Source organism: Triticum aestivum, chromosome 4D (genome assembly GCF_018294505.1).
Source record: "Triticum aestivum cultivar Chinese Spring chromosome 4D, IWGSC CS RefSeq v2.1, whole genome shotgun sequence".
NCBI classification, from domain to species: Eukaryota; Viridiplantae; Streptophyta; class Magnoliopsida; order Poales; family Poaceae; genus Triticum; species Triticum aestivum.
Window position 1 is genome coordinate 11,164,696 of NC_057805.1, and position 16,260 is coordinate 11,180,955.

A 16,260-nucleotide genomic window follows, 5' to 3' on the forward strand; every position below is an offset into this window, starting at 1 on the left:
TTGAAGCTATGCCTTCCCCTAATCCGTGAGAACCCGAAAGTTTTCACAAGTCATACTCTTCCGGTGTTCTACCAAATAAAATTCCAACACTGCAGTTTTATCAAAACGAGAGGTGAATGAAATGATAAGCATTAAAGAAGTGGGAGTCGACCTTGAACTTTGTGTTCATGCCCATGAAAATGATATAGACCGTCTCGGAAGCTTCTTGCAAAATGATTATCCAGCTGTATGATTCTTTCAGAATTCTTGACATTGATTCCTTACAGTTATGGTTCCGACCATGCTGTCCTGATATGATATATCTGGTGGGAATTCATTCCAGTGCCTCGTCTATTTTTTGCAAGGTTGAAGTATCTACTGTCATAGGTCAATGACCCGGTTCTACTTCTATCATGTTCTACCTTCGAGTATTACCCCTTGGTATCTCAAAGATGTCTGGCCATTGCACCACATCTTGCTAACTTTGTTGAGGTAATGTCTTTCCTTATCGTAATCACTCTACGGGTTCTGGATTGTTGTCAACCGAGGAGACCGACTAGTGAAATTATTCCCTACAAATCAAATACCCCTAGTATTTTTACTGGGAAATTCTGAACCTAATCTGGTCATTCCTAGACTATCGGCCGCATCCTGGTCTTGCTATCTTTAACTGTGCTACCTCGTCCTTCTCTGGTGCAAGAATTCTTCAGTGTGTGAGCACGACTTACGTCGAGCTTTCAACACCATGTTGCTTGTCTTGAAAGGCGACTTTGCTTCCGAGCTTGCATCTTATATATTGATCGTTTAACTTGCCACTTCGTCATTTCCTTGCTTGTTGCCGTTGTTGTTTGATTGCATCTTCTTGAAACCTCCCGGCAAATGTGTCGGATCACCTTCAACACTTTGACTTCTTCCGAGATGTCAACTGTGCTCATGATGAGAAATACCCTCCTTGCCCTCGATGATTTTTATTATCATCGACAACACCCTTGAATTCCTTTCATCGCAAACTTGTCCACATTATGAATACAACTTGCTCTCCAGCTAGTGTTGTGTTCTGCCTTGAAGTATTACTGTCTTTTATGTCAATAATGTTGTGAGAATTGCTCCACCTCTTAAGAATTCTTTATATAGTAACACCTTTCGCCATTTGCCTTCATTTCTTGGTCTCCGTGTTGTTTCTAACCGGGATACGAGCCATTTAACTTTGAAGTGTAATTTCAAAACTTCTAGCAACCCTATTGCTTGAAGTTAATGGTTGATGGCTTGATTCTTAGTCTATTGGTTATTGAATCACCATTCTAACATCGATCGGGCTACTTAGTCCGTCCTTCCAGGTGCACGTTTTGATCAATGTTTACTCGTGGATGTTTTCCTCGAACATACTTCGTTATCTACTTCGATATGTCCAATATTATCTCCTTGTTCACATAATTGTGGAAATCCATCTTTTTGGAAACCTCGATGAATTGTCGCTGAGCCCATCAGCCACCTTCTCGTCCCCTCCTTGGTTTAATGATGAACTATTGTTTCAGGAACCCGCTCCCATAGTTCATTTCCTGAGAATCTTGCAATGTCATTTCGTCTATTTGTGCTACACCTTCTCTTCTCGGACATCCTGAGTCTGAGGTATCATGACACTAATCGGAACTGAATCTCGGTCAGATATAATGGTTGGGACAACTTTCCAGGAGATATGATGTTGGTTCTTAGATGACCCGGTAATATGATGTCATGCCTAGCACCCCCCTGGCTGGAGGACCTATCATTATAATTTCTTTTGCAAGGATAACCATTCTTCCTGCAGGAAATTGTAAGACTTATTTTGTAAGTTGCTCCTGATGGATCATTTGTGTATCCAAAGTCTGGCCCTTGATTGAAACACCATATCATTGCTACCTCGAAGCATGACTATGATACCCCGCTCATCAACAAGAACATCGGAGGCGCGATGCTAAATGTTTCTTGGTCAGTTATCCAAACACCGTTGTATGGGTAACATCTTGATTAATCCTTGCCTCTTATCTGAATGGTTGGGTACTTGCTCTCCTACCCTGTATGCCATGTTCTGCTTGTACATGGGAAGGATATACTCCTAATAATTGTGTGTAATCACAATTTTCCTTTCCATTGTTCTGTTTAATCTGATAATCGTGTTTTCCTTTCCATTCTTTTGTTTAACCTTTCCTGAATCTGACTTAACTGAGCAGTGATAATTCCCTGCTTAGGTAAGCACCTTGTTGTACCACTCTGTCAGTAAGACCATGTTACCATTGTTGATGACATTCCGGTAACCAACGATGGACGAGAACTTTGCCTATTGGTCCGCCTCGTTCAACAAGACGGAAAATGGTTCTCTTCGTCCCTCGCCCTTGGTACCAACGTTGTTGCCAACATAACTGACAGTCCATTCTCTGACATGCCCTTCTATCATGATTCTGCAAGATGACAACACCCTTCCTACTTTTTAACCCACATGGCGGGCCCATAACCCACAGTTCCACATGATCGAAACCTGACTCTCCTGTACATCCCTGTTTCAAGTTTATTCCTAGCACTTGGTTTCATATGTAACTCGCAAGCCACCTTCCTAGTGATCTATTCTGGTATCAGACGCAATACTTATTCTCGTTGCCCTGAAACCCGTTCACCTTGTGATTAGGCATCGAACGATTGCCTGGCCGCTTGAAACTCCTTATTGTACCTTCTTACTTTGCTCTCGATGTTTTCCTAAGTTTCGACTCAAGGGATACCTTGGGCCAAAACCCCAGAGCTAATTGCTGAATATCAGCCCATGCAGACACCTGTCCTTGTAGTTTTCCCTCCTATCCTTTCGTAAGTACGATGGAGTTCCTGAAGGAAGAATGACGACTTCATCATGATGAGCTGGAGCAGAGAAATAAAGACATCAACGAAAGGGGTCAACTTCTTCGACAAGAGAACCCAAGACCGAGAAGATCCGTTAGAATTTCGTAACCAGACCTATCCCCCCTATTTCACCTCTTAAATCTCGGGACGAGATTTCTAGTAGTGAAGGAGAATTGTGACGCCCGGATAATTAAGCTACAGTAATTCCACACTAATGATGCCACATCACCACAACTACTGTTGTTAATCTTGCGATTATACGACACCGATTCAAATTCAGATCCAAAATCAAGGCAAACAACAACAATTTTCAAATATTGAAACTAAAATGTTCTGGATGTGCCAATTAATTCATAAGTAAATAGGGTGAAGAAACCACATTGTTCTAAATGCTTAAATTCTTTAAAATAAATAAAACGGCAGCAAAACAATTATTAAAAGCCTTTTTTAATTTATAAAATGTTAAACTATTTTCTATTGGATAACCAAATTGTAGTGGCAGTATTATATTTAGTAATGCTAACTTAAAGACTATTTTTATAGTTTATAAAACTAAACATAAAAGGAACTAGTAATAAAACAGAAATGAAAAAAACAGAACAGGCCACCCCCCCCCCCGCTGGGCCAAGTGGCCCAGCTGGCCACTACACCAGGCCGGCCCAGCTCCCCTGGCTATAACCCCCCTAGGTCCAGCCCCAAACCCTAACCTGTCCCCACTCCCCCCAGATCCGCCGCCACCCACAGGAGCGCTCGCGCGCACGCATGAGTCCTCGAGGGTGAGGAGCTCCCTCGTGCCCGATGCCGCGCCGGCGACCCCTCTGACCGCCTCGCCGCCCTTCCCCGCCGCCCGCCGTCATCGTCGCCGCCTCCCATCTCCGTCGCTCGTCCTCGACGGCCCGCATGAAGTCACGCCGCCCTGACCCCAACGTTGCCCTCCGCCTCGACCTCGCCGCGCCGTCCTCGTCCTCCTCGTCGGACTCCGTCGAGCCTCACCGGCGAACCCCTGCAACGGGGGTGAGGATCCCGACCCACTCCGCCTACCCCCTTTTTTCTCCCTTGTCCCGGTCGCTAACGCCGTCCCCGCCCGCTGTCCGCCGTGACCGCGCTCCGGACGCGCCCCCGCCTTGTTCCTGCCTCGCTCGGCCGCGCACCCACGCGCGCTTGGTCGCATGGGGCCGCGCCCACAACCGCTCGCTACTCCGGCCACCCGCGCACAGGCGTTTCCGCCGCGGCTCCTGCTCCACGAGCCCTTCAACGCGCCCTCCCGTCACCGGAGTGGTCTCCCGAGAACCTCCGTCGTCCCCTGATGCCCGCGCCTCCCCCTCTCCCATCCTCTGCCCCCCCCCCCCCCGATTGGATCGGGGGGATCGAAACGTCGCCACGCCCTGGTGCTGCCCCGCCGTGGCCTCACCGGTGCCATCTCCGGCGCCCGGCGCCCCTCCGTGCCCACTGGCCCTCACCCGGGTCGGGCACCTCCAGCGGCCCATCGCCCGCACCCGCACACCCGCTAACCCGCATCGGCCCCCTGGGCCAATGACATGTGGGGCCCAGTCCCTGGAACGCAAAAAAGGGATATAAAAAGGAATTAAAAATAAATAAATAAAACAAATGTTAATGAATTAATTAATTAACTAAATTAATTAAGTTAATTAAATCCTGATTAGTTGACTAGTTTAATTTACTTAACCTGCTAATTAAAGTAAGTAACTGTTAATTAGTTATCAGTCTATGACAGAATGGACCCACGTGTCAGATTGACCAGTCAACCCCTCTGTTGACTGCTGACGTCATGCTGATGCAATAATACTAATTTCGAATTAATTTAATAATAATAATTTAGAAAATGATTTAAAACTTTAAAAATTAATATAAAATAAACCGTAGCTTGGATGGGAAAACTTTGTACATGAAAGTTGCTCAGAACGACGAGACGAATCCAGATACGCAGTCCGTTCGTCCGCCACGCGTCCCTAGCATAGAGAACACGCAACTTTTCCCCTCCGGTTCATCTGTCCGAAAATGACAAACACTGGGGATACTTTCCCGGTTGTTTCCACCCTTCGCCGGTATCACCTCCTACCGCGTTAGGTCACCCCTAGCACCGCTTATTGCCATGTTATGTTCTGTGATGCCTTGTGCGCTCCGTATTTACTGTTTCTTCCCCCCTCTTCTTCCCCGGTAGACCTCGAGACCGACGCTGTTGCTGCCCAGTTCGACTACGGAGTTGACGACCCCTCCTTCTTGCCAGAGCAACCAGGCAAGCCCCCCCCCCTTGATCACCAGATATCGCCTATTCTTCTCTCTATTGCTTGCATTAGATTAGTGTAGCATGTTACTGTTCGGTTACTCCTATTCTGTTGCATAGCCTGTCATTGTTGCTACAGTTATTACCCTTACCTGCAATCCTAAATGCTTAGTATAGGATGCTAGTATTCCATCAGTGGCCCTACATTCTTCTCCGTCTGCCATGCTATACTACTGGGCCGTGACCACTCGGGAGGTGATCACGGGCATATGCTATATACTTTATACTGTTACATTACTTATGATAATGTTCGGAGATGGGGGCTGAAGGGGCAGGTGGCTCCCTCCCGGTAGAGGTGGGCCTTGGTTCCCGACGGCCCCCCGACTGTTACTTGTGGCGGAGCGACAGGGCAGGTTGAGACCACCTAGGAGAGAGGTGGGCCTGGCCCTGGTCGGCGTTCGCGGATACTTCAATTAACACGCTTAAGGAGTTCTTGGTATTTGATCTGAGTCTGGCCACTGGCCTATACGCACTAACCAACTACGCGGGAACAGTTAAGGGACGCACTTAGAATCAGTTTTGGTGGCAAGATGAGGAGGATAATAAAAAGATGGATTGGCTCGCATGGTGGACATTTTGCTTTCCTAAAACTGAGGGAGGTAAGGGCTTTAGAAATTTACATTTTTTCAGCCTTCCAATGCTTGCCCTGATTTGTTCTGCGCAAGAATTTTAAATGCCAAGTACTACCTTAACTATGATCTGCTACAATCTACCCCTAAGAAAGGTTCACCCTTCACGTGGCCACAACATCATGTTTTGTCTTTCATCCTTCAAGCGTGGATATATTTGGAGGATTGGTACAGGGGGAGAGGATCCTATAAAGTTCGGAATGGAAGGTTATTACGCCGAAAATGTTACAACCACGGGCTCCTACGAAGAGAATACTACATAAACTTACTAACTAACTAACTATGCCCCCCAATTTTCATGGGGTGGGCCCCTCCCTTCCCTTAACTCCAATCACATCTTCCAACGTTATTGATTTTTTATTACTCTTATTACCCATCCCACGAGGTTAAACAGTAGTTAGCGATCTAATCAATGCTACTATTATTGGTTTGTGGCATGAAGAGCTCACGAGTTTAATGAGTTTGGCCAAAAAAAGGAGAGGAGAGGAGAGGAGGAGATTGCTAATTTGGGCGCGGTAATCTCTCCTGGCCTCTCAACGTGCGGGTCGATGTATATATAGAGCTAATTAAGCTCCTTCAGCCTCACACCGCACCACAATCTCTCCTCCTACGTAGTGTGCAAACCAACCAACGCAAGACAAGAGAAGCAGCAATGGCGGTGCAGCAGTGTACGGTGGCGCTCTTGGTGGCCGTCGCCCTCGTGGCGGGGCCAGCCATCTCGTACGCCGCCGAAGCTAGCTACGCCCCAGCCGGGCCACAGCCCAAGGCCACGACCGAGGAGCAGAAGCTAATTGAGAAGGCCAACAACGCCTTCAAGGCGGCCGTGGCGGCCGCAGCCGCAGCCCCTCCAATGGACAAGGGCAAGATATTCGCGAAGACCTTCACGCAGATCTTCGGCAGCTGGTCTCTTGAGGGGGTCACCGACACGTCCAGCACCAAAGCCATTTTCAACTCCAGGGTCGGCTTCACTCTGGCGGGGGCCTCACAGAAAGCCCAGGGTGCTACCCCAGAGGCCAAGTACGAATCCTTCGTGGCCATGTTCGGCAACTCGCTTCGCATCATCACCGGCATCCTCGAGGTCCAAGCCGGCGAGGAAGTCAAGGGGCCGATCCCTGCTAGCGAGCTCAAGGCCATCGACCAGATCGACGTCGCCTTCAGCACTGCAGCCACCGCCGCCGAAGCTGCCCCCAAAAAGGACATGTCCACCGTCTTCGACTCCGCCTTCAGCAAGGCCATCAAGGAGACCACGGGCGGTGCATACGAGGGCTGCAAGTTTGTCCCCGCCGTCGAGTCCGCCGTCAAGAAAAGCTACGCCACGTTTCTTCCCAGGAATCCCCACGACAAGCGCGTGCTCATTGAGTCCTTCCTGAGCGACACCATCGTCTCCATGGCCGCCGTCGTCGCCCCCGCCCCTGCCACTCCCACCGCCACCGCCGCTGCCGGTGGCTACAAAGTCTGAGCTCACCGCATATACTGCACGTAGATATGCATATGCGTACGTGTGTATGTGACTGTGGCAGCCAGCGAGTTTGATCGACAATCAAAATCAATTATTGGTTTTTGTTTCATGCACCGGCGATCGATGACCTCTTAGTTAAGTACTCCCTCCGTTCGGAATTACTCGTCTAAGAAATGAATGTATCTAGATGTATTTTAGTTGTAGATACATTCATTTTTGTGACAAGTAATTCTGAACGGAGGGAGTACATGATAAGCATGGCCATCAGCTAGCATATTCCATTCATTTTCGTATATTACATTCTTGGCCATTCAGTTTTGACCAGCTATTGGAACACTAAATTGTAACCAACCATGCATGTAGAAGATGTCATAATACACATACTTTCTACTTACTGTATTTATATCTCTAAGCTGAGCTGCTTGATTTGTATTCTCTGACAACCTCATGCGTGCTCAAACTGATTCAGTTTAAAACAAGCAGCAGTCGGTTTTAAAAATAATTCTTTGCTACCATTTGGAATGGTGCAGGTGAAAAGCAAGCAATGCTTTCGTAAGCCAGATAGTGTCAACGAAGATTGCGTGTGTGTCTCTATGTGTGCGTCAGACGCTTTTTCATACTGTCTGATTACCTCGTATCATAAGTACTCCCTCTATTCACTTTTATAAGACCTTGAAGACATTTTAGGCCATCTGTAAAACAATCCATTTTGAGTTGTCTGAAACGACTTACAAAAGTGAATGGAGGGAGTACAACATATTACTACCGGCAGTGCTAGTAAGAAAAATATCCTAGAGATTTCAATCCTCCAAAATTTCTTCGCAAATCCTTTGAATCAAAGAAGCCATAACCCTTGTTTTCTTCCTATGCATGTTACTTGATTCGTAGAGATGCAACCATAATGATTTTTTTCTTAGGATTCATCTGTACTAGATGCCAGCGGAAAATTTTCATCCACTCCAACCCCATGTGAAGATTCCTATGCTCGATCAAACATCCATGCAATCCTGTAGTACCGAAGATGGCATGATATCTTATTCCCATATTTTCCCTATTCCTATGTTTTAAAAATCCCGCGAATCAGAGAAGCCTGGTGGCAACAATGCAAATTGGTTTTTGTACCCGAAATATTACAACAAGTAATTTGTGAGAATTTGAAACAAGAATAATACAAATCCAACTCCGATCCATATCCTCCAAAAATAGTCTTCAATCACTCTTTATCTAAGATAGCCACATATTAAAGAGGAGGTGTTGGGGGTTTTTAGCTTGATATCATATGCAAACACAAAAGGAACCAACATAGCAAACTTAAAGGTAAGGTCAAGCACACTTTTTTAGATAAAAGGCGTAAGGAGCGCCAAGCTTTAAATGAATAAAGACAACAAGGCCAACGTTGTTCAGGATAAAAAACCAAGTAAAGAATAAACAAAGATTACATGCCATCTCAAAAGGCAAAGGATGTTAAAACAAACTAGAGCCGAAAGGATCGAACACTGAAGACATCAGGCGGTTGTTTTTGTTGACCTAGTGTACTTATTTAATCTTGTTTTGCACCGCACCAGCCACCTCGACGTCCTTCCTCTTTGCCGAAAGACTCCAATACCCAAAAAACAATGACCATTTGATAGACTCCAATACCCAAAAAACAATGACCATTTGATGTAATCAACAGGTTGATTTAGAAATTTACCCGTCGCAGTCAGTTTATTGTGGCTTCCAAAGAGCGCAGGCTAGAGCCGCGGATGAATGCCATGCAATCCTTTGGTGCTGACTGTTGTGGGGTGGCGTGGCACACGGTAGGGGGGGAGGAAGAGAAGGCGCTAGTGGCGACTAACATGCAAGAGTTGAGGGAGGAGGGGAAGCGGTGGCGGTTTGACCGAGTGAGAAGAGTTGGGGCGAGGAGAGATTTTTTAGGGTGGGTGAGGAGAGGGTTCCAGCATGGTCCCACCTATCTAAAGAGGTGGGTAGCTAGGTCGGTCCACATGGCTGTAGCACATCCAACAAAGAGGCTCTTAGATTGGAAAAGGGAATTTGGCGCTCATTGTGACAAAATGTTGGATAAATACATAAGGGGTACACATAAGCCAGCCCATGTGCAATTTTTCAGTTGCTCATTTCTTTGGGCCTTTTTTCTTCTTTTTTATTCTTTCTGTTATATTCACAGCCTTTTCCTTACGGGTTTCAATGGGTTTTTTTTACTTTCATTTTTATTCATATTTTTTTATTCACATCATCTTTTTTAATAAATTCATAAATATTTTACAAAGGTTTTTAAAAATCATCAATATTTAGTAAATTATGAATTTCATTCTAAAATTTATGAACATTTTTAAACTTCGTGATCGTTTTATATTCATGCACATTTTAAATTCATCGACAATATTTTTAATTCGTGAATATTAAATATCATGAAAATTATTTAAAAATTGGTGAACAATTTACATTGATGAATATCTTTAAAATTTGGTGAACATTTTTTAAATGCATGAGCGTTTGTTAAAATATGAGACTTTTTTATAATTTTGTGAACATATATTAAAACATGCATACATTTTTTAGTTAGCTATTTTTTTCTAAAAGATGAACGCCTTTCAGAACATTTGAACATTTTTATGTTGAAAATAATAATCTATCTTTATTCTGTAAAAAGGCAGTAGCTGAACTTTTTAGAGGAAAATCGAAGAGCAAAACTGAAGGAAGAAAATAAGCAGAAGAAAATTACTAGAGGAGCGCTCTAGACAACGCAACCCCGTAGAGGGCCAGCCAACCCGAGCACTATGTGCGTCAAACCGGCATTTCGAGCAAAGATCGTCAAATAAGGGATCCCCTCAGATTGCTCTGCATTCCTCTGCCTAGAGTATATTGCATGTGTTTTTTTTTCTTGCAGGAATATAAATTATAAGGGTTTTCGAAAAAAATTGACGGAACACATTCTTCATGCGTGATGGGGGAATATGACACATTAGCTTAGAAGATGCTAACAAACAGGGCTCGCCATCCAAGCTGTGCATTTTACCTTTAGAGACCTCCAAGATGTGCATGCATGCAGTCACTCGATCCTCTTCACTCAAGCCATGTATGGTGGGGCGCGATGACATCTTGAAAAAATGCACGTATTAGAGAGAACAAATTAACTACTGTCCCTGTCCCAAAATAAGTGAGTCATCTTTGTACTAACTTTGCACTAATATTAGTGGTAGGATACCAGTTCGAGTTAATTGCATGTTTATATTACGTAGGAAATCAATTATGCGTTAATTATGTGATTAGCAATTGCTTTGGTACACCCCAAGTGGCGGAGACAGGGGACCAGCAGCCCCCCCCCCCCCCCCCCACACACACACATCATTCTGTTAAGCCTAAATATGCATATGCATGTTTATAGATAATTAATCGCTGCTAAAGTGGTCTATTCTAGGGGAGGGGGGGTGGGGGGGTGTTGTACCGATGCAAAATTCATTTGGTAATATTATTTGCATGCTAAACATGTTGAGTGCTCACCACTGGAACAATCTATGCCATTGGATTGACATGGTTTGAGGGCCGAGATCAATTGGATCTGCTCATTTGGGAATTTTTATATATGATGATGATGATGATGATGATGATGATGATGATGATGATGATGATTATTGATGATTGATGATGATGGCGAAGAAGATTGATGATTGATGAAAATGAAAATGACGTCTAACCTCTGATTGGTTTGATGCAAAAAAATGACATTTCAATATTTTATAATTTTACCATCCTAACATAAAGTTATCAACTATTGGCAAGTATTGCCATTGCCAACACGTTGGCTAACAAATTTTGGTAGTGGATCAATTACGCTGGTCGTATTTGAGTCAACACACAAATGCACATCGCTGTGCGAAATAATCGCATGACATTTTCGGGTCACACGTATGCTCACACACAGCTATATACCCCTTTTTTCAAACCGAGAGAAAAAAGGGAAGACATCATATTGATTTCGCCCATTTATTTACAGCGTATATAAATATGCGTACACGATTGGTTGTTTACAACAGTTCATTGCGGCATAGCATCATCCCTAGCTAGCTCTTCTGCTAGATTGTGTCACTGTTGATCATATTGGTAGTACTACCAACCATGGTATGGGTAGGTTTTGTTCATGATCAGCTCAATCAAAAGTATAAATTCATTCATGTGTAGATTTTATTCTGATCAGCTGTATATGTTATCTTGAAAACGGCAGGGACGTGTCTCCTTCTTCGTGCTCCTCCTCCTCCTTGTGTCAATGGTCGCAGTTAGATCACAGCGGAACACCGTAACCTTGACCTATGTATGATTCTGAATTCGTCATCATGTATGTATGTTGACCATCAGATTTAGATAGCTAATATTTTTCTTGTTTGCGCGCCGAAACGCGTTCGAGGAGACATGGAAAATAGCCTCTTGCAGTCGTTGTCATCCGCGCACTGCAACAATCTAAGGATGACCAGCATACGTCTCAAGGACAGCACCGACAAGAACATGATCCTGTACGATTGCAGGCAGGTGCAGGTGCACAACGTCTCCATCACGTCGCCTAGCGACAGCCCCAACACCAATGGGATCAACATGGGCTCCTCCAACCATGTAAACATCTCGTCTTGCTCTATGCACACCGGTATGTACAGATCGACGACCCCCTCCTTCCTTCAGATAGTATATATTGCACTCTGTCTGGCCTCGAATATGCACCACCGATGAGTGAGTGCAGGTGATGATTGTGTGTCGATTCTATTGGGAACTACCGACGTTAACATCACTAACACCACCTGCGGGCCTGGCCATGGCATCAGGTATACATACATACATACATACATACATACATATAATATATTTTTTGCGGGTGTATTTTTTACCTTATTATCTATGTATGTATGTATTTTTATGTATGTAAGTGTGGGAAGCCTTAGAGGTGCTAGTGACGGCCCAGTGCTGGTGGAAAGAATTACAGTATCCAACTGTAGCTTCTTCAATAGGACGGCCGGTGTGAGGATCAAATCGTGGCAGGCAACATGCATCTACTAGTACGTACATGTGTTTAAAGATATTTACATGTGTTTAAAGATATTTACTGATGGTGGCATGCATACACATGCATGTTCCATATACATATCATACATAGGTTACCTACAAACCATATATAGTATAGGTGTATGTATATCCCCTAATACATATGGTATGATTTTATGAATGCGGGGAGGGCAAGGCAAAGCAACCGGATCCTTTTCACACTAACCTCACAATGACTGCAGTCCGGTTGCCTGTCGACATCGACCAGTTTTATTGCCCCCGGGGAAACTATCAAGAACGGGTGAGGGACCCGTCCCCACCACCACTTGATCAATGGTCGCCTTAGAGAAAGAAGAGAACAATGGTTGAAACTGAAAGAAACTCTATGAATTTTGCCTTTGCAGGATGGTGGTGTGGCCACAACGAACGCTTGATTCATCGACATCCAGGGAAGGTCCTCAGAACGAGAGGCCATCAAGATCATGTGTAGAAAGAGCGTGCCGTGCCGCGGCATCTACCTTGAAAACGTCGACCTCTCTTGGGCCAACCACAGTGCCTCAACACAAGCTGTTGTTCAGAATGCCCATGGAAGCGTCACGGGCACGGTGAAGCCACAAACACAGCTCGCTGGCAATTGATCACAAGTCGTTAATGAACGCATACGACTAGGGAGCGGTGCTATGCTTGCCCTAGATGAGCGTCAGCAAGGCAGACTAGTGCTAAAATTATATTTGTTCAAATGATGGTTAACGCCATCTCATATCGTCGTGCCTACATCTTCTCAATGTATTGTATGACCAACTAGCACTAGTAGAAAAAGAGGCTTCCATATGCCCCCATTAGTCCCTAAAATAATCGAACCGCGACAAAAGGGGTCTTTAGTCGCGGTTCGGGAGGAGACCCGCGACCAACTATCTGGGCCCAGCGCGCTCGGTCGACAGCTGGCGGACGGGAGGGGCTTTAGTCCCGGTTGGCCTGGCCAACCGGGACTAAAGGTCCCCGAAGGCCTTTAGTCGCGGTTGGCCAGGCCAACCGGGACTAAAGGCCCATCCCTATATATAGGACTCAGCTCACTTCACTTCACTCAGCTCACTTCACAATATTCAGAAGGGGGTGGTGGGTTTGCTTTTGGTTCCTCCTATGCACACAAGGTGTTCGATGAAATGCCCGAGAGCCTGAAACAAACATGATATGAAGTGTCCGAGCCACACTTGAGCTTTCTCATTTATTTTTCCTCCGCGATCGCGGTTAGCAACTTGAACCTTTCATGTGTCATTGATAAAATATGCATGTGTGTAGTTCATTGTTTAATTTGTATTATTTCTAGCTAGTTAGTTTAACAAATGCATGATGGTTAATTATATACTTTATATAATAATAATGCAGATGAATCGGCAATGGATGTACAGTCCCCGACTCTCCGGCGAGTTCACTACGGGTTTGAAAGATTTCCTCGTAGTGGCAAATGCGAAAAAGCAGCGAGGTTTTATTATCTGTCCATGTGATGTCTGTAAGAATCAGAAGGGTTACTCCTCCTCAAGAGACGTTCACATGCACCTGCTTCGGCACGGTTTCATGCGAAGCTATAATTGTTGGACCAAGCATGGAGAAAGAGGGGTTAGAATGGAAGAAGATGAAGAAGGGGATGATATCGATGACAACTATCATGATCATTTCGGTGATACTTTCATGGAGGATGATGCTGAAGGTGGGGAAGGGTTAGGTGAAGGTGAAGAAGAGGCACATGATGAGCCCGCTGATGATCTTGGTCGGACCATTGCTGATGCACGGAGACGCTGCGAAACTGACAAGGAGAGGGAGAATTTGGATCGCATGTTAGAGGATCACAAAAAGTCGTTGTATCCAGGATGCAATAATAGTCTGAAAAAGCTGGGCTGCACACTGGATTTGCTAAAATGGAAGGCACAGGAAGGTGTAGGTGACTCATCATTTGAAAATTTGCTGAAAATGTTGAAGAATATGTTTCCGAAGAATAACGAGTTGCCCGCCAGTACGTACGAAGCAAAGAAGGTTGTCTGCCCTCTAGGTTTAGAGGTTCTGAAGATACATGCATGCATTAACGACTGCATCCTCTACCGCGGTGAATACGAGAATTTGAATGAATGCCCTGTATGCACTACATTGTGTTATAAGATCAGAGGCGATGACCCTGGTGACGATGTTGAGGGCAAGAAACCCAGGAAGAGGGTTCCCGCCAAGGTGATGTGGTATGCTCCTATAATACCACGGTTGAAACGTCTGTTCAGGAACAAAAAGCATGCCAAGTCGTTGCGATGGCACAAAGAGGACCGTAAGTCCGACGGGGAGTTGAGACACACCGCTGATGGAACGCAATGGAGAAAGATCGACAGAGTGTTCAAAGATTTTGCAGCTGACGCAAGGAACATAAGATTTGGTCTAAGTACTGATGGCATGAATCCTTTTGGCGAGCAGAGCTCCAGCCATAGCACCTGGCTCGTGACTCTATGCATCTACAACCTTCCTCCTTGGTTGTGCATGAAGCGGAAGTTCATTATGATGCCAGTGCTCATCCAAGGTCCAAAGCAACCCGGGAACGACATCGATGTGTACCTAAGGCCATTAGTTGATGAACTTTTACAGTTGTGGGGCAGACCTGGTGTACGTGTCTGGGATGAGCACAAAGGAGAGGAATTTGACCTACGAGCGTTGCTTTTTGTAACCATCAACGATTGGCCTGCTCTCAGTAACCTTTCGGGACAGACAAATAAGGGATACAATGCATGCACGCACTGCTTACATGAGACTGAAAGTGTACGTTTGGTTAATTGTAAGAAGAACGTGTACCTGGGTCATCATCGATTTCTTCCCCGAAATCATAACGTAAGAAAGAAAGGCAAGCATTTCAACGGCAAGGCAGATCACCGGCCGAAGCCTGCGGAACGTACTGATGCTGAGATATTTGATATGGTCAAGGATTTGAAAGTCATCTTTGGAAAGGGTCCTGGCGGACAATCAGTTCCGCGGGGAGTTGACGGGCACGCACCCATGTGGAAGAAGAAATCTATATTTTGGGAGCTAGAATATTGGAAAGTCCTAGATGTCCGCTCTGCAATCGACGTGATGCATGTTACGAAGAATATTTGCGTGAACCTGCTAAGCTTCTTGGGCGTGTATGGGAAGACAAATGATACAAAGGAAGCACGGCAGGACCAGCAACTTTTGAAAGACCCAGATGACCGGCATGCGGAATGGTTTCAAGGTCGTGCCAGCTATGCTCTTACCAAAGAAGAGAAGGTCATTTTTTTGAATGCCTGAGCAGTATGAAGGTCCCGTCTGGCTTCTCGTCGAATATAAAGGGAATAATAAACATGGCGGAGAAAAAGTTCCAAAACGTGAAGTCTCACGACTGCCACGTGATTATGACGCAATTGCTTCCGATTGCTTTGACGGGGCTCCTACCGGAAAATGTTCGAGTAGCCATTGTGAAGTTATGTGCATTCCTCAATGCAATCTCTCAGAAGGTAATCAATCCAGAAGATCTACCACGGTTACAAAACGATGTGGTCCAATGCCTTGTCAGTTTCGAGTTGGTGTTCCCACCATCCTTCTTCGATATTATGACGCACCTCCTGCTCCACCTAGTCGAAGAGATTTCCATTCTCGGTCCTGTATTTCTACACAATATGTTCCCCTTTGAGAGGTTCATGGGAGTATTAAAGAAATATGTTCGTAACCGTGCTAGGCCAGAAGGAAGCATCGTCAAGGGCTATGGAAATGAGGAGGTAATTGAGTTCTGTATTGACTATGTTCCTGACCTTAAGCCGATTGGTATTCCTCAATCGCGGCACGAGGGGAGACTAAGTGGAAAAGGCACGATCGGAAGGAAATCAACGATATGTATGGACGGTCATTCTATGACTGAAGCACACCACACAGTTCTGCAAAATTCCAGCTTGGTGGCTCCGTACTTCGAGCAACACAAGAATATTTTACGCTCGGACAACCCG

General features: G+C 45.2%; 1 protein-coding gene and 1 pseudogene across 1 annotated transcript; both read left to right on the plus strand.

Annotated features, from left to right (window-relative positions):
• Positions 1-6,370: 6,370 nt before the first annotated feature.
• On the plus strand, positions 6,371-7,652 carry LOC123099391 (pollen allergen KBG 41-like). Its single transcript, XM_044521561.1, has one exon. It carries the CDS (start codon positions 6,434-6,436, stop codon positions 7,238-7,240), a length of 807 nt encoding a protein of 268 aa, XP_044377496.1. The 5' UTR covers positions 6,371-6,433; the 3' UTR covers positions 7,241-7,652.
• Positions 7,653-11,650: 3,998 nt separating this feature from the next.
• On the plus strand, positions 11,651-12,909 carry LOC123096562 (polygalacturonase QRT2-like; annotated as a pseudogene).
• Positions 12,910-16,260: the final 3,351 nt, after the last annotated feature.